Here is an 18581-nt window from a genome sequence, read left to right as displayed (position 1 = left end):
CTTCACCCTCCTTCAGGCCCACTATTTTTATGTTGTTTCACCTACTATAATTTTCCAACATATCAATTTTCTGAGATAACAACTCTTGTGTCTCTTTAAATTTTTTTGTCACTTTCTTCCAATTTTTCTCTTAAATCATTCACTTCCATTTCTACAGCCGTTTCCCGATCTTCCGCACTCTCTACTCTTTTCCCTATTTCTGTCATTACCAGTTCTAACCTTTGTATTTTATCTTCTTTTCATTTTTCTTTTAATTGCATTAATGATAACCATTCTTTTAGTGATCTCGTTTGTCTTCAAAAAAGACTTCATCTATATTCTGTTCATCAGTTTTACCTTCTATTTCTCTGTGAAGATCTTGGTCTTCTTCTTCCTCTTCTTCTGTGTCTATCTGTGTTTGTGTCTTCTTCTCTTCTTTGTGTATGTGTCTCTTCTGTTTTTCCTGATGAGGTGCTTGTATCTCTTTGTCGGGTCTCTTCTTGCTGGGCCTCTTGTTGCTGTTCCTCCCCTCCTGGGATGCTTGTCTGTTGTTCTTCCTGACGTTGGTCTTCTTGTCGATCTTCCCTCCGTCTGTCTTCAACGTCTGTTTCATCGCAGCCTCTTCTGCTGTCTTCCTTATCCTCCAGCTGAGAGCCCTGGTGTTGGGTGTCCCTCAGCTGCTCGGTCTGTGACAGCCCACTCCTCTGCTGAGCCCCCCTCACCCCGGTGTCCTCTTTCTCCTTTGCTTGCGCCCTTTTTGGCTCAGAGAGACATTTTTGTCATGCACCGGCTGGTGGGTTGTGACTCTGTAGGGCAGGTACTGACCTCGACGGTCGGGTGCTCCTTGTCACCACAGCATCCAGTTCCTTCCTGCAGGTAAGGCCTTCTTCTTTCTTCTCCAGTGACTCTTTTACTTTTTCCAATTGTTCTTACTTTCTCCTTCTTGGAAGCCATCTTCTTTCTCTTCTCTGCATCTTTATCTTCTATTTTTCTATTTCTTGTACTCTTTTTGTTATGCTTTGCTTTTTCCTAACTTTTTTCCTATTTTCCTGGAGAGGCCACTACTCCATCACATGACTCCTCTATCATTGGATGAATTTAAGGCAGAGATTAATAGGTTCTTGATTAGCCAGGGCATCAAAGATTATGGGGAGAAGACTGGGCAGTGGTTTTGTGGGGGAAAATGATCAGCTCTTGATTAAATGGTGGGGTAGACTCAATGGGCTGAATGGACTATTTCTGCTGCAATATCTTATTGTCTTGTATGACATTCAACATAAAAACTGTGTAACCACTTTATTATTCCATAAGGATAATGCATAAATACAAATTAAAAGATATTACACTAATGCAACTAAAATCAAAACATTTTTGCAAACAAACTTTCTTCCCCTCCAGGTTCGACCACTTCCTCCCCTATCAAAACCACTGCCAGAACTGAAGGCTAAATCAGTAAGTTTTCTACTGTTTATACCATTCACTCTATTTGCAGTGCAGTAATGTGGCCTGTGCAGTAAAGAATGTGGTATGAATGTGGTCAGCCAAAGGGTCAATTTCTGTGCTCTGACTGGTTCCCCCATCAACACTGAGTCATAGTGAAACCCATCAAATGGTCAAGTAATTTGCACCAAGTGGTGACAAGATTTGACTTCTCAAATAGATAATTTTGAAGAAATTGGCTCCTTTCCACTTTGTTTATTTTTCCACTGTTGACACAAAGAAAAATAAACTGAGCACTGTCTTGATAAACTTGAACATTCCTGATATTTATGCACATGATTTTATATGTGTGTACACCGACGTGTAGAGGTATCTCAATGTATTTTTGTGCAAATTTATTTTTTGTTAATTTCCAGTCATTACATTTTTTAATCTAAGCTACTGATGGTGCAATTCACTTCCAGTGGCATCTACAGTACCTGATAAAATATTATTCATTGAAGTATTTTGCAAGAATTGATACTAAAAGCAGAAGGAAATGATTAGAGATTCTACAGGGTAGTAAAATTAGCTTCTGTGTTTCAGGTGGTGAAGCCTATGTGTCGGCCTCCACAACCTCCTGTAAAACCAGGCCTTCAAACTGCATCCTCTAAACCTGTGCCGGTAAGTCTCTCATTCAAACTGCTGGGACCAGCATGAACTGTCTTCAAAACAGGCATTAATCTCTTCACCCAGGCTGGCTCACTCTGACAGCTAAAGGGCAAGACCCCTGATCATGTATTGGTGTTAATATTCAGGCTATTCAATGTTCTGTCTGTGACATTTGAAGTAATTTTGAGGTGAAGGTCACTATTTACAACATCTGCAATTTAAACACCTGCCCCAACTATAAATAAAACATCTGCTAGAGGAACTCAGTGGGCCCAGCATCATCAGTGGGCCCATGTTTCTGCTTAGAACCCTTCATCAGGACCTGTCTCAATGAGAGGTTCCAGTCTGAAATATTAACCATTCTTTTTCTCTCACTGATGTCTCCATCAATTTTTTTTTTGCTGCAGATTCCAGCATCTGCAATCTCTTGCATCCCCAAGTTTGGATGAATGAAATCATTGCAGAATAACTTGTAGGATAGAATGTTTGTTTCAATTTTAATTGTCTCTGTTATAAAAACCTGAAGAAAGATTTTATGGACATATAAGTTGGTTGTTTGTTTTAATCAGCACAGATGGTTTTGGAATTGTAGAGTTGGATCACCAATAATGTTCTAATCACTGCGTGCCAATTCTTAAAAAAATGTAATTCAAATGTGTTATTATTTTTCCCCCAAGTTAAATATTAATCAACTGACTAATTTATCTGTTACATTAAATAAGGTGAGGGTGATGCTTAATTATCAAGTAGCCATCATGGGCAGGCCATTCACCAGATGGTCATGTCTGTTCAAGAAGAAAGATTAGCTGTTTACCACCTTCCATACAGATGCCTTCCCACAAGTAAAAATACAACGCTGGAGAAACCAAGCAGGTCAAACAGTGTACTTTATATAGCAAAGATAAAGAGATATAACCAACGTTTCAGCCTTAAGCCCTTCATCCCTGGATGACCCAGAGGCTAACCTAAGCATGTGAAAGATGAAGTTGTGAAAGATGAGCGAGAGTACACAGATGACCAAGAAAATTTAAAAAAAAAAAAAAATCCCCTTGCCTGTGGGAAAGTGGAGAATGATGTACAGAGTCAGATTCTAATTTGAAAGAATTGAATTTGCTGTTTGCAGAGTTGCGGCCATTTTTTAAATTTGAATTTGCACATTTGAATTTTGAATTTGCCCATTGGTAGCAGTTTTTGGCATAAGTGAGTACACAAATGGGAGAGGAAGACATTTTTAAATTTAGAAATACAGCATGGTAACAGGCCATTTTGGCTCACCAGTCTGTGCTACCTAATTTACACTCAATTAACCTACATCCCCAGTATGTTTTGAATGGTGGGAGGAAACTGGAGCCTCCAGAGAAAACCCACGTAGATATGGGAAGAATGTACAAACTCCTTCCAGACAGTGCGGGATTTGAACCGTGGTCACAATCACTGGCGCTGTAAAGGTGATGCACTAACCACTACATTTGGCCCATTGAATACATGATAGCTTCCATCAGTTCTATTCCTCCCCCCCTTATTTTCCTGTCACCCTGCCACACTCCCTTTCACATTCTCACCAGTTCCTCTTTCTATCCTTCTGGCATTTATCATCTAAGAGGTAATTAACAGTCGCTAATGAACCTACTTGCTCATCTTTTGGTTGTGATGGAATCCCATGTGATCACAGTTAGAAGCACCGAGCTTCTGATTAAACTTTAGTCCCTGGAGCTGCAAGGCTGCAGCGTAGACAACTGGACCACCATGCTGCATACACAAAGAGGAAAGAATCAGTGTACCGACTAAAGCAGAACACATTGCATTGCAGTTGAAATCTAAGATTAATGTGACTAAACACCAGTATTATCTTGATCTCAATAGGTTGGTTACAAGCCAAAAGTTGCCTTAAAGCCACCAAATCAGTCCAGATGAAGAGAAAGTGTGCACTACAGAGGCACAGCTATGGAGTCATCTTTCTACTGTCAGGAAGAAGATAAAAGTATCTTTGGTTTCTTGTCATATTCATTTTACAATAAGCAGTGGGAGAGAAACACAAAACAAAAATGTATTGGCTAGTTTGGGACTCCACAGATGCTGCTTTCATCATCCTGTTGCTTCGGAACTTAGGACTTTTTTTATGAGACAAATTAAAATTATTCTGCTGCAAATACTGATGGGATGCAGTTTGTCAAGTAACCCTTCCGCTAAGACAAATTACTTGGAAAAGCACAAAATGACAAAAGAAACTGAATAAAAGATTATGTTTGCATTTTTTGATTTGATCTTGCAGAAAGTTCTCAGCTTGGCGTGAATGAGAAAGCATGTTGTCACATTTGTCTTCAGCAACGTTACAGTTAGTTGCACTTCTGAGTTGGAACTGATCCAACAGGGAACTTTCACACGTCTTATGAAATGAAATGTGGCTGGTTTCAGAGGACAGAGCTTTTTTTAAAGAAGGCCAGTTGGACTTGGGGGACCACGAGATTCTCTATCCAATACCATGTTCAGTGAAATCTGCAGTAACTGTAGCCTGCTACCTGACTGGTAATCCAAATGCTAGGACGAATGATCCAAGACACAAATTCAAGGAGAATTTCAATTTAATTAAAATCTTTCATGAGGGACCATGAAACTGCTGGTTATCGTATTCATGGGATTACTAATGTTTCTTGGCAAAGGAAATCAGTTGCCTAGCTTGGAGCTGAGTATGATTAACATACAACTCTGAGGTGGCTTGGTAAGGCTCTGGTCAACCAGGATCAATAAATGCTGGAACTGCCAAACGTGCTCACATTTCACAACATGCTCACATGCTCTGCAACACAATTAGATGCCTGTCACTATCAATGATCTGCCTCATATTGGAACTCTTTAATGCTAAATGGTCCAAGAGGAACTCATCTAGTAATGCTAGACCTGTCAGCTTGATATCTTTGGTTATGTCATGTCAAAAGCTTTAAATATAAAAAGTCTGGTAGGTAGGAATAAAATGAATTTGTGATTCAATCTACATTAGTTATTAGATCTTCTATCTGTTCCTCTGCAAGAAACATGCATTTTACCTGCTTCTGTTGCCCATGTTTTGTTTTCTTTTTGGAAGATGAATGTGGTTCGTGTTTGTTAAAGTTCTGATTTCTAGGCTGGCATTCACAATTAAGCACACAAAGTTCAAACAGTGTAATATTGAATGAAAGTTTTCAGGGGGAAAATAAGCCTCAGTATCTAGTGTGCAAACCATGAACTGAAGTAGCATTTGAATTTAATTGTTTATTTAAATATGTAGTAAAAATTGTTGTCATTTCTGAATTAAACTAGTGTTTTCTTTTTTACTAGCTATTATGGTATGTGGAAATCTTGAGGTTTTACTCAGATCTTTATTCTTTTCAAAAGGTGCTAGTGAATAGGACAAGTATCATCACTTTTTAATTTGCACTGCTTCAGGTACTTCTTCATAAGTTGCTATTCTCATTTGCAAGAATATCTATCTCAGAAAGTGAACAATGTTATTGGCCATATTTGTGGACAATTCTTGTTGCATAATATGTCATTTTATCTCTATCCCATTTTAATCAACACCAAACAGCTGCTCCTGCTTTCATGTGGTGCATGATTAATCAGACACTCAACATTTGGTGAATTACAATGTGTTATTCTATTTTAAATACCTGAATTGAAATCCAATGTGCCTAATTCCACGGATATGTCTCTACATTGTATGCACTTGTCAGCTGGCCTGAACAATTATTTCAGTGTGAAATGGGTTATTTATTTTCTTTTGGCAAATAAATCTATATTTTATTGCAACAGTATTGCAGTTTGTCTGAGGAATTCTATTGCTTTTGTTCATCTATTTTCCTCAAGTACACACAAAAAGAAATGGACTCAAGTTGCTGAGGTGTTTCTTTTAAAAGTGAGCGATACTTTAAAACAAAATTGTGCTCTTAAAGACCAGAATTCAGCAGTTATTTTGGAAGTTGTACATATCTTTCCATTTCAGACTATTTCATACTACTTGTATTGAGGTTGATCATTATTTTGGAATGTTGGTATATTATAGAACTTCCACTATAACCAAGAGTTTAGGCCAAAATTATATTTTTTTAAAATCAGGATTATCTTTCCTGGAATATGTGACTCACATTCAGGTGTAGTTCCAAAGGCACCAATAGCTTTTTGGAAGGCTGGGTACCTGGGAAGTCTTTGCATGGGGCAAGAGATGTTAGAACAGCATGGAATGGAAGAAGTTAATAAAATATTTATTTAAAAGGGGGAATAAGATTAGGTAGTTTAGGTCTCTTTTCACAAGCAAACATTCCATTTCAGAAACAGAAGCAAAAACAGGATCAGAAACAGGAGAGAGGAGAGAAGATAAAAGCTCCAGCAGTTGTGAATAACCCCATTTCAAGAAGGGTTTTGAGTTAGGAGTTCAGCCTAATCGAAAACTCTGAAGTGCCTGGTTGTGGTGTTTCTCCTGAAATAAGGGAAAAGAAAAACTCTTTGCAGTAACCTGGAAGAATGCACATTTCTTTGGAAAGACACTTCAGTTGCTGATTGAAGGACATCAGTTTGCATGTCCAAGAACATTTCTCTGCACCCATCAAAGACCTTCCTGACTGGTAACAATTTAAGTTAAGGTACCAGAGCCTGTGGAATGTAATGACTGTTTAATTCTGTGCCTAATACCAGTGAACTTGGAGAAGTGAACAGTAAATGAATGGACACACATTTAGAATTAGGAGGAAGTTATAGAGAAAAAGTTAAATATTGATCTTATTCTCTGTTAAGAAGATGAAGACAATGGCTACTTAAACAAAATTGATTTTGTGAATTTGTGCTAATGCTGTTTTTTTTAGTCCTTAGGGCTTGATAAATGTAACAAGTACATTTATCACGTGGATCTCAATATAAATTAATTCAGCATTGGTAACAATGAAATTGTTCAGGGACAATTTTCTTCAGAAATAGCCCTGATTTACACATGCCTGAACACAGATCTACAATTCAGGTACAGGGTATAATTGATATATTTACCTCTGCTCTGAGTCGTGTATTTTTATCCCTTATTGATCTTTTCCTTTGGTAAGTTTCTATTGAGTTCACATGTCGTTTTAATTGGATGAAATAAAGATATTGGAAGAACAACTGTTCAACCCTCATTGGAATTATAGAGCATTATTAAGAGTTGTGTTGAACAATAAAAAGCTGCAGAAACTGCCAATCTAACAGATTGGTCAGGTTGCATCTCAGTATTTCTCAGTTTTGTTTCTACGAAAGCTGATTAAAATCCTGCAAACTGCAGAGAGACATGTAAAGCGAAGCTGGAGGTTTCGACCTGGGCAGAAAGGCGCTGCCTCCTGTTCCTCCTCGCACGCCGTAGATGTGGTGCCGCCCCGCCGTAACCAGGCAACGGAGCACTCAACAGACGGAGGCGGTAGTGCCGACAGCAACGCGGCACGATTAAGCCGCGCGTTCGGTCGGAGTACCCAGCATGAAGCTGAGCCAGGACGCGCTGCAGGAGCTGTATGCCTGGATCGACCAGATCCCGCTGTCGAAGCCCAAGAGGAACGTCGCCCGAGACTTCAGCGACGGGGGTACGATGCGCGGGGGGCGGGCGGGGGGGCGAGAAGCCCGTGGAAGGAAGGCCTCGCTGCAGCCAAGTCTTCACCAACTCTTCATGGAGTTGTCAGCGGTCCCACTCACAGTTCACCTTCAATAACCCCATCGTGCCCCGGGCTGGTTTTAAGGGAGTGGGAGATATGGGGTGGAAATGAGTGGAAGCAGAGCCGGCCCGTTTCCGCGTTGTGTCTCTCAATCCAGTCAAGGCAGAGAGGAAATGATAAATATTAGCCCGGGAGCAGAGATGGCATCCTGGCATCTCCACCTTTGATTCTATACTAGTGGTTCGCAAACCATAGAAAACGACAGCACAGGAAACAGGCCATTCAGCCCTTCGAGTCTTTGCCAAACTGTCATTCTTCTAGCTCCACTGACCTGCACCCAGTCCAGAACTCTCCAATTTTTTTCTCTCAATCCCTTTAAGTAATCCCTTTCTAACCATAGAATGGCGATGGCATCCTATGCTGTCTGGTTAGTAAGGGATTATGTAAAACATTTTATAAGCAATGATGAACCATGATCAGCACTCTAAAGTTCAACTGAAGGGAGGGTCAGAGATCACAAGTAAAGGGAAGAGAAGAAGCAGTGGGATGAGAACAGAACAGAGCAAAATTCAACATTCTATGTAACTGCATCTAACCATAGTCGTGTTGGCACATTTGTAACATTCAGCACAATTGGCACCCCTGGGGTGATCTAAGCTTCAGTTTGGGGGTTTCCAGAGTGCTGGAGCCTTGGCCGCAGTCCATCACAACCAAACCTTGGCATTAACTGCACTCAACTTCAGTGGAATCTGGGTTGCACTCCCAGTACATGTGATGGGGCAGTGAGGTGGAATTAACATTCTGCAACATGAACAATTTTGCAGAGCACTGTTTGGATTAGATGACAGTTATTTTGTCTTCAACAGCAATATCTTTTTCCTAAAATTCCATAAATTCAAATGGCTAACCAATAAAATGTTACAAATGCACTGGTAGAGAGCCAAATAGTGTTTTTTAATGATGTAATCGTGCTATTGATAGTGCAAAAAAGTCTCTACACAACGTACACGTGTAAACAAATAAAGAAATGTAAACAAATTGCAATACAGAGAGAAAACAATACAAAAGTAAGACTCCTGAAAGTAAGAGTCCCTGATTGAGTTTATTGTTGAGGAGTCTAATGGTGGAGGGGTAGCAGCTGTTCCTGAACTTAGTGGTGCAAGTCTTGTGGCTCCTAGATCTCATTCCCGATGGTAGCAGTGAGAACAGAGCATGTGCTGGATGATGTGGATTCTTGACGATTGCTGCTGCTCTCCAATGGCAGCGTTCCTTGTAGACGTTCTCGATAGTGGGGAGGGTTTTGCCTGTAATGCCCTGGCTGTGTCCGCTACCTTTTGCAGGACTTTCTGCTTGGGGTTATTGGTGACCCAGACCGTGTTGCAGACAGCCAGCACACCTTCCACCCCTATGTAGAAATTTGCCAAGCTTTCCAATGTGTCACATGTGACTGAGTATAGAGATATGTTTTTGGGAGATAAATTGGGAAAGGTTTGTTAGAGTAGGTTACATACAAACACTTTAAAACAGAAATACTGGAGCTCTGCTATTGCTAGGCATGTCGGCCTCACAGCCTTTGCAAGAGCTTTGGAGAGTGCTCAAGAGACTTCACTAATGGATTGTTGCTTATAAAAGGCAACAGATGAAAGATCATGTTGGAGCCGCAGATTGTCTGGAAGAGAACTTGTTGTTATAAGAGGGTCATGTGGTTTTGCAAGCAGAGAGAGTCAAACAGGCTTTCTCTCAGAGAGAGAGAAAAACACACACTGTGGTGGTACACCACCAGCCTACTGCAGGGAGTGTAAGGGGACAGGATAACACCTGGCCGGCTATCAATCAGTTGGCCTGAAGGGATCAAGCACCACCCAGTTGGGTGTCAATCATCTTCCAGGATATAAGCCTGCGCCAGCCTCCCGAGGCCTCACTCAGAGTTGCTGCAGCCACAGCCACCCTGACTCTATGGAAGTCTTTGTGGATTAAAGCCTGTTGAACAGTCTTTATCTTTGTGTGTGTCTGATTCTGGTTAACAGTGCACCACAATTTAATCCACAAAATTTTTCCACGGCAGCTATGGAAAAACTCCTGTGTGCAGGGAGCTTCGAGGTCGATCCATGCCACCCGAAAGCCAGGCATGCTTCGAGATCTGGCAGCACGCGGTCAAGACAATCATCGAGGCACACAAGGGTGACATCCTGGACTCCGATTGGAGTCCTACTCCGGTCAAAGCTGGGTCCCTGCGTCTTCCAGGTAACCAAAGGCTGCTCCACGTACAGGAGCGCAATGGACTTTTACACTTTACAAGCCCCCCATGAATGCAGTCTGTGCAAGATACCTCCTCAACACCTGAGTCCAGAAACCCGGGGAGATGACTGAGTCTTACCTGGGACACTTGTAAGAGTTGGCCCAACTGTGTCTGGCTGAACCCAGGGTAGGTGCAGAGGAGGTCGAGAGGCTGATCTGGGATGCCTTCGTCCAAGGGCTACGCTCGAGGGCCATCCGGCAGAAGCTGCTGGAAGACCACATCTATACCCTAACCAGGACTGTGGAAGTGGTCCAAACCCTGGAAGCAGCAGCCCTGCACATCGAAGCCTTCGATTCCAGGTTCCCCTAGGCTTCCTCATGGCCCTCTCACACTGCAGCTTCAGCCCAAGGCCGAGCTGGGGAGGAGAACATCACTGCAACAGGCGCCCGGCGCCCCTGTAAGTACTGTGGGTCCTGGTGTGGGTAAAATCAACGATCGTGCCAAAACTGCCCAGCTAGGAAACAGCATTGTTTCCGACGCGGCAAGAAAGGCCACTTTGCAAAAGCGTGCCTCTCTAAACCTGCCGGCAGCTCAGCAGCCCTCTATGACCTCCCCCGTGGACCCCCCCCCCCCATGTGCGCGTGCCGGGCGGCGCCATTGTTCCCACGATGACTTCTGCGGACCCCCCCATGTCCAGATGCCGGGCGGCGCCATTGTTCCCACGATGACTTCCGCCTTCCCCGACTTCGATCGTGCAGCATCCGACCCCACCAGCGACCGTTGCAGTGTGTGCCCCACACATCTGCACCAGCCCCTGCCCTTGCCATCGATGCTCGCTGAGAACTACAGCGACGGCACTTCCGGCTCACGACGTGAAGTCACTTCCGGCTCACGACGTGAAGTCACTTCCGGCTCACGACGTGAAGTCACTTCCGGCTCACGACGTGAAGTCACTTCCGGCTCACGACGTGAAGTCACTTCCGGCTCACGACGTGGTCACTTCCGGCTGATGTAAATGACGTCACTGCCGCTGGCCATGATAATATCACTTCCCCTGGCGCAGTGGACATGGCTGGGGAAGGAGGCGAGCCACGCAGTGGCCCCCCTACATGCCGCCGCCATCTTGGGCCAGGCAGCGACCAACATGGAAGGGCCCCAATGAAGCTGAGAACGAAGTGGTCAACATGGGCGATAACCAAGCCGCGCTACTGACATTCCCCACGCCTCCGGGTACCATCAGCTGTCGCACGCCACACCCAGCGACCAACGGCAACGTGGTCAGCATGGGCGATGACCAGGCCACCCTACCGACGCTCCCCACGCCTCCGGAGGCCATTGGCTACCGCACGCAGCACCTCATGACCGATGTCGACATGGTCAACACGGGCGATGACCAGGTTGCCCTGTTGGCGCTCCCCATTCCTCCGGATAGCGACGACTCTGTCTCTGAGACGGTCCTGGTTGCCACCACACTGACCAGGGACATCCCCCATGACCTCGGGTGCTTAATGAAGGACGTGCGAGTCAACAGGCAGGTAACAAAGTGCCTGTTCGACAGTGGCAGCATCGAGAGCTTCATTCACCCGAGCATGGCCCACTCCCCAAGGTTAAAATTCCACCCCACCACCTGCTCGATCGCCCTCGCTGCCAAGGATAAGACTGTTGGTACCCTCGGGCACTGCACTGTAGACATAATGTTGGGAGGGGAGAATAACACAGGATTTAGGCTCCTGATCATGCCCAAACTCTGAGCACCATTCCTCCTGGACCTGGATATCCAGTGCCACCTGCAGAGTGTCACCTTTGCCTTCGGGGGGGCCCCAACCTCCACTCACATTGCACACCACGCCAACTTACCAGCCCCGGCCAATCTGCAGCCTCTCCACACTGCACATCATCCCACCGGCGCTCTTCCCACATCTTGCACTATGCTGCAAGCCGATCGTTGCCAGAAGTAGATGCTATTGCGCCGCAGACTGGGACTTCATCAAGGCGGAGGTGCGGCGACTCCTGGCGGAAGGCGTTATAGAGCCCAGTAACGGCCCTTGGAGAGCCCAAGTGCTGGTGGTCAAAGGGGGAAGTAAGCCAAGGATGGTCATGGATTACAGTCAGACCATTAATCGGTACACCCAGCTACATGCCTACCCCCTGCCAAGGATCGCAGACATGGTCAATAAGATAGCCTGCTACCGGGTTTTCTCCACGATTGACCTGAAGCCTGCGTATCGCCAAATCCCTATCCACCTGAAGGACAAGCTCTACACTGCCTTTGAGGCGGACGGACGTCTGTACCATTTTCGCCGGGTTCCTTTTGAGGTCATGAACTGGTATCCGTCTTCCAGTGGATGATGGATTGCATGGTAGACTGGCACAAGCTGAAGGCGACATTCCCATATCTGGATAGCGTCACTACCCACGGCCGTGACCAGCACGACCACGACGCTAACTTTGAAAAATTCCTCCAGACGGCCACGGAGCTGAACCTCACTTACATCAAGAAGTGTGTGTTCAGCACCACCCGCCTCACCATCCTGGGGTACATCGTGGCCAGATCCGGAAAGGATGTGCCCATTAATGGAGTTACTCTTCCACCCCCCCCATCGCTAAAGGCCCTCCACAGGTGCCTAGGCCTATTTTCTTATTATTTGCAGTGGGTCCCTCGGTTCTTGGAGAAGGTCCGCCCACTGGCCCAAGCCACAAGTTTTCTTCTCCCACCTGAGGTGCAGGCAGCCTTCACCCGCATCAGGCAAGACATCACAGACGCCACGATGCAGGCTGTGGATGAGGACTCCTCCTTTCAGGTGGAGAGTGATGCCTCCGAGGTGGACCTTGCTGCTACCCTCAAACAAGGGGGGGCGCCCCATCGCTGCCTTCTCCGGGACTCCATGGAAAAGGAAGCCCAGGCGATTGTGGAAGCAGTCCACCACTGGCGCCACTACCTGGCCGGCAGGAGATTCATGCTCCTCACAGACCAGCAGACCGTGGCGTTCATGCCACAAGAGCAAGATCAAGAACGACAAGATCCTGCGCTGGAGAGTCAAGTTAGCAACCTACAGCTACGACATTCAGTACCACCCCAGGAAGTTTAATGACTCCTCTGATGCCCTCTCTCGCCCCTGCATGTCTATGCATGACGACAGGTTGCAGGCATTGCATGAGTCCCTCTGCCATCTGGGCGTCACCCGGTTGTACCATTTCGTTAAGTCCCAAAATCTGCCATTCACCATCAGGGATGTCAGGGACATGACCGAGGCCATGCGGAGTGTAAACCCCGCTTCTTCCGCCGCCCCCCCCCCCCCCAGGCCCACGTTGTAAAGGCTACTCAGCCTTTCGAGCATCTCGGCATGGACTTCAAAGGGCCCCTGCCTTCCACGAATCGAAACGTCTACTTCCTCGCGGTAGTGGATGAGTACTCACGCTTCCCTTTCGCCATCCCTTGTCCGGACACCTCCACGGCCACTGTCATCAGGGCCTTGGGGCAGATTTTCACCATGTTTGGCTACCCCACCTTCATCCACAGCGACCTTGGATCTAGTTTCATGAGTGACGAGCTGCGCCAGTACCTGACGGCAAGGGGGATCGCGACCAGTCACACGACAAGCTATAACCTGAGAGGCAACGGGCAAGTGGAATGCGAGAATGGGGTGGTCTGGAAGGCAGTCCTCCTGGCTCTCAGGTCAAAAGGGTGGGCTGTTGAGTACTGGCAGGATGCCCTACCTGAGCCGCTCCATGTCATTCGGTCACTGCTGTGCACGGCTACCAACGAGACCCCTCACAAATGTCTGTTCTCATTCCCCAGGAGGTCAGCGACTGGAATGTTACTCCCGGCATGGCTCACATCCCCGAGACCGGTGCTTCTGCGTAAGCATGTACGGACATTCAAGGCCGAAGCCCTGGTAGAGCAGGATTTCTTCCTTCATTCAAACCATAACTACGCTTACATTAGATTCGGCAGTGGCAGGGAGGACACCGTCTCAACCAGGGACCTGTCACCAGCAGGAGTACCCACCACACCACACTACCCTCCAACCCAGGATGATGCTGACCGGGCATACATCCCTGTCCCCAGGCAGCTATGGGGCATGCAGGGCCCCCTTGACCACCAGGGGCCCGGTTCAACTTTAGGAGACGAACCTGCCCCCCCCACCCATCCAAGATGACCCTGGCCACCCCTCCGCGCGGCACCACACCAGCCACACACACCCCTGCCACCAGCCCTCCCACTTCACCTGTGACCAGGAGCCAGTCCTACGACGGTCACAGAGACCCTGGCAGCCGCCGGATCGTCTCAACCTGTAAATATTGTATGTACATAGTGGGTGCGATTCCTTGTTACTGCCCCCCCCCCCCCCCCAACCCCGGGACAATTTTGAAGAAGGGGATGAATGTGGTGGTACACCACCAGCCTACTGCAGGGGGCAACCTCTGTACCTGCAGGAGTGTAAGGGGACAGGACGACACCTGGCTGGCTGTCAATCAGTCGGCTTGAATGGATCAAGCCCCACCTGGTCGCCTGTCAATCACCCTCCGGGATATAAGCCTGCACCGGCCTCCCAAGGCTTTACTCAGAGTTGCTGCAGCCACAGCCAGCCTGGCTCTGTGGAAGTCTTTTTGGATTAAAGCCTGTTGTACAGTCTTTATCTTTGTGTGTGTCTGATTCTGGCTAACAGTGCACCACACACACACAGATCAGTTCAGCAGTTTTACAGTCAGCAGCAGCAGCTGGGACTGGAACAGGACAAGCTGGCAAGCTTGTGGAAAGCCCCATTTGGAAAACAGGTTTGTAAATGCTTTGTTCAGCCTGGTGAAAGCTCTTGTGGTTCATGTAAGAGGAGAGGACTGGCTGTCTAATGTTTCACTTGCAATAAGAGAAACATAAAAGCACTCCATGGTGACATGAAAGAAAGAGGTTATCATCTGGAAAACCTTTGAAGGGGGCAAGTTTTGTCAGCAAGACACTGGAGTGGCTGATTAAAAAGGGATCAGTTGTGGATGTCCTGGAACAACAAATCTCTCTCTGAAAACTGACAAGAACCTTCCTGAGTAGTAACCATTTACCTTTCCAGCACCAAAGTCTGGTGAACTTTATAAATGTTAAATTCTGTGCACAGTATAAGAAGTGCCTGCAACCAGTGAACTTGGAGAAACCAAAGAACTTTTCAGAACTTACACACACGTTACATACACGTGCGCTTAGAATTAGAAGGGAGATAAATTAGGTTAGTTAATAGTGATAAGTTAAAGTTTATTCTGTTTTCATATTTAAAGATAATTAAAAGCAACTTTTGTTGAAGTAACCATTTGTCTTGGTGAATATCTATTGCTGCTGAGTTTTGGGGTCCTCTGGGCTCGTAACACACACCAAACTTCCACAAACTCCTGAGGAAGTAGAGGTTCTGACGTGCCTCCTTCACAATGCTATTAGTGTGTTGGGTCCAGGAAAGATCCTTTGAGATAGTGACTCCCAAGAACTTAAATTGACTCACCCTCTCCACCTCTGATTCCCCCAGTGATCACTGGATCGTACGCCTCTGGTTTTATCTTCCTGAAGTCAACACTCAGGTCCTTGCTTTTGGTGACATTGAGTGTGAGATTGTTATTGGTGCACCATTCAGCCAAGTTTTTAATCCCCCTCCTACACCCACGACCATGGTACCATCAGCAAATTTGTAGACGGTGTTGTCGAACCGAGCCCCACAGTCGTCGGTGTGTAGTAAGTAGAGCAGGGGACTAAGAATAAATACAGCTCTATGGTGCTCTGATGTGGATGGAGTTTGTGGAGGAGATGTTCTTATCAATCCTCACTGATTGTGGAGGAGAGGAAATCTATGATCCAATTACACAGTAGGTTATTGTCCCCCAGGTCTTAAGAGTTTGCTGATCCCATCCCATTGTGGGTGCACTCTTCCCCCCTTTCCATTGGGCAGAAGATCCATGAGCTTGAAAATGTGAACTACCATTTTAAAGAACAGCCCTCTTTCCTGTTGTTATCAGCCTCTTAAACTGTTACCTCATTAATAAAAGATGATGCCCTTGCACTGTTTTGAATGGTGCCTTTCTCTATATCATACACAGCATATGACAATAACCTTGCTTAATGTTCTTGGGAATTTTCTCCCAGGTTGTTTATACCAGCAACCAAGAAGATTAATTGTTCCTTTGGACTTCCAATCATTCAAAGGTCAACCTGACCAAATGCTGGGAATGGTAGCACTACAGCCTGGCCCATTCCTGGCTCCACACACAGACACTTGGTATTGAGGGTTAGAATTGCCTCCATGCCAACCATGTCCTCTTTGCCCAATTGAATTGCTCCTTTTGTTTCTCAAACTGAAATAAACTGACTCAGGATACACTGACAGGCAGAGACAGCAGTAAGTGCACAAATTATTGTTCTCACCTAAATATGCCCAAAGATTACAGTTAACAAAATCATCCCTGATGTTTTACTTCAATTTTTTTTGTTTAGACATACAGCCATTTTTGCCCATGCCTCCCAATTTACACCCAATTAAATTACATGCCCTATACGTTTTTGAACAGTGGGAGGAAACTGGAGCCCCCCAGGGAAAACCCATGCAGTGCCGGTGAGAATGTACAAACTCCTTACAGCACAGGATTTGAACCCCAGTCCCAATCACTGGTGCTGTAAAGGCATTGCGCTAATTATGCCGCCCTAATTTGCTCGCCATTTCAGTTCAGGGAAAGGTAGGAAAAAATAGATCATGATTTAAAACAAAATGACTGAACTAATCCAAATGAAACTTGTTGTCCAAATGTTCCCATTGTTTATTTTAAAATAGACTTGAAACTGCTAAAATAGCTCTCATCAACATCTTCTATCTTTCTTCCTCAGCCTTTACTTTCACTAAAACTGTAACTCCATGTTAACCATATGAAAGTTCCTGACTGTCTGTCCCTCCTGATAACAATAGCAGGAGCGATGGTGGTAAAGTGCAGTGTAGAATTGTTATAAATGGCTACATTGGAATGCTATCTGACCGCCGATCTAAATACCCACTCAAGGTTTGAGAAGAGTCCAGTGGCATTTTTCAGTTCTAGACATCTAGACATTTGTAAAATGCCACTGAATATCCCAGCAACATTCATGATGAAGTAAATGCTGTTTTGTGAAGATTCTGTGTATAGCTGATTTCACAACTCAAAAATTATATATAAACTCAGCTCAGAATATGTAACCTAAAAATTGCTAATCACTTCTGCTGATGATCACAAAAAAATCCACTAGATTGTCATAAAACCTATCTGGTTCAGGGGTAACCTTCAGTAGGATCCACCTTCCTTGGCTGATCTGGCCTGTTTGAGACTGCAGACCCACAAAGTGGTTGACTTTTAAATACCTTCTGAATGGCTATTCATGCCCTTCACTTCAATAGCAACTAGCTATATCCAAAAACTACCAGGCATGTTGAGGATGCCCACATTCTAACACATAAATACATAATGACCTTTAGCTCCTGTGTCAGCCTTGGTGTCCCTGCAAGCTGAGATAAAGACTATCCTTCAATTAGCCATCTAATTACATTTTATAGCCGAGCATTAGGTTTAAATGATTGGCATTTGACAAATACAAGATGAAAGTCTGCAGATGATGGGATTGTAGTGCAATACACAAAAGTGCTGGAGAAACCCAGCAGGTCACACAGTGTCTATACATATAACCAATGTTTCTGGCCTGCGCCCTTCGTAAAGATGCGAGCAAAAAGCAGGCAGGTGCCTGAGTAAAAAGGCAGGTGCCTGAGTGAAAAGGTGGTGGGGGGGAGGAGATGAGAAAAGGAGGAAAGAAGGGGTTGGGGAGGAGTACAGGCAAGAGATCATAGGTGGATATGAGTGTGTTGATGACATGGAGTCTTGCCTATTGGCTACTGTTTGGAAAGTTATTAATAGCTGTGAAAATTAGGTAACACCGGACAATGAAAATTTTGTTTCATGAACTCTTTTGGGTGTATTATATGGATTTTGGGCTGCTAATCAAGAATATCACCTTAAATATTTCCTTTCACATACTGTTTTTTATTAGATATAACCTATTTTTCTGATTTTTCTGTCATATTTTAATTCAACTAGTATATTGACAACAAAGCAAGCACACCTGGGCATGAATTATTGCAGGTGCTATGCAAATGTTGTCTTAGGCCAGGTCACACTAAGTCAGGATAGATGCAGACAGGCTATAAATATACTGATGCTGTGCATTACATTGATTATAGATTGAACGTATTGATGTACTTCCTTCAGGCAATAGCATATTGCGTGTAGTTAAAAATAGCTTTATTGTATTCAGCAAGATTCAATACAACAGAAATGTCTGTCAATGCCACAACAGCTGCGATACATTCTGTTACATTTGTGGCGAGTATACGCTTAAAGCTCAAAGATGCAGCATGACTGCACTTATTAACAAAGCCTATTGTTGGACACTGACGCAAGAGGCATCAGATGTTGTGTACAAACAAAAATCAATGGGAAAACATTTTTGGGTCAGTTGAACTAATCCAAAAGGTCAGCATGTAGATGAAGGGAAAGCAGTGGATGTTGTCTCTATGGACTTCAGTAAGGCCTTCGATAAGGTTCCTAATGGAAGGTTAGTTAGGAAGGTAAAGCGCGAG

The 18581-nt window shown here is 45.1% G+C and overlaps 2 protein-coding genes and 1 long non-coding RNA gene across 14 annotated transcripts in view; 2 read left to right on the top strand and 1 right to left on the bottom strand.

Annotated features, from left to right (window-relative positions):
• The window catches only part of adam8a (ADAM metallopeptidase domain 8a), a 56791-nt gene extending 50930 nt beyond the window's left edge, over window positions 1-5861 (top strand). For 3 of the 4 annotated variants that reach the window (XM_069885273.1, XM_069885274.1, XM_069885272.1), the window contains 3 exons: window positions 1378-1431; window positions 2005-2082; window positions 3934-5861. In XM_069885273.1, coding sequence (XP_069741374.1) covers window positions 1378-1431; window positions 2005-2082; window positions 3934-3984 — 183 coding nt within the window. In that variant the 3' untranslated portion in view covers window positions 3985-5861. Of the gene's footprint in view, window positions 1-1377; window positions 1434-2004; window positions 2083-3933 lie in introns of those variants that run through there. The other variant, XM_069885276.1, reaches the window with a different exon arrangement.
• LOC138736198 (uncharacterized) overlaps window positions 1-18581 on the bottom strand; it is a 218824-nt gene that overhangs the window by 35521 nt on the left and 164722 nt on the right. For both annotated transcript variants that reach the window (XR_011340147.1, XR_011340145.1), the window contains exon 4: window positions 3701-3819. This is a non-coding gene — a long non-coding RNA (uncharacterized lncRNA). The remainder of the gene's footprint in view (window positions 1-3700; window positions 3820-18581) is intronic.
• spef1 (sperm flagellar 1) overlaps window positions 7434-18581 on the top strand; it is a 44323-nt gene continuing 33175 nt past the window's right edge. For 3 of the 8 annotated variants that reach the window (XM_069885298.1, XM_069885293.1, XM_069885297.1), the window contains exon 1: window positions 7435-7643. In XM_069885298.1, the coding sequence (XP_069741399.1) occupies window positions 7541-7643 (103 nt within the window). In that variant the 5' untranslated portion in view covers window positions 7435-7540. Of the gene's footprint in view, window positions 7644-18581 lie in introns of all 8 variants that reach the window. The other 5 variants (XM_069885294.1, XM_069885299.1, XM_069885300.1 and 2 more) reach the window with 3 other exon arrangements.

Source organism: Narcine bancroftii, chromosome 6 (assembly GCF_036971445.1).
Source record: "Narcine bancroftii isolate sNarBan1 chromosome 6, sNarBan1.hap1, whole genome shotgun sequence".
In the NCBI taxonomy this organism is placed as follows: Eukaryota; Metazoa; Chordata; class Chondrichthyes; order Torpediniformes; family Narcinidae; genus Narcine; species Narcine bancroftii.
This window is presented reverse-complemented; position numbering and strand designations above follow the sequence as displayed.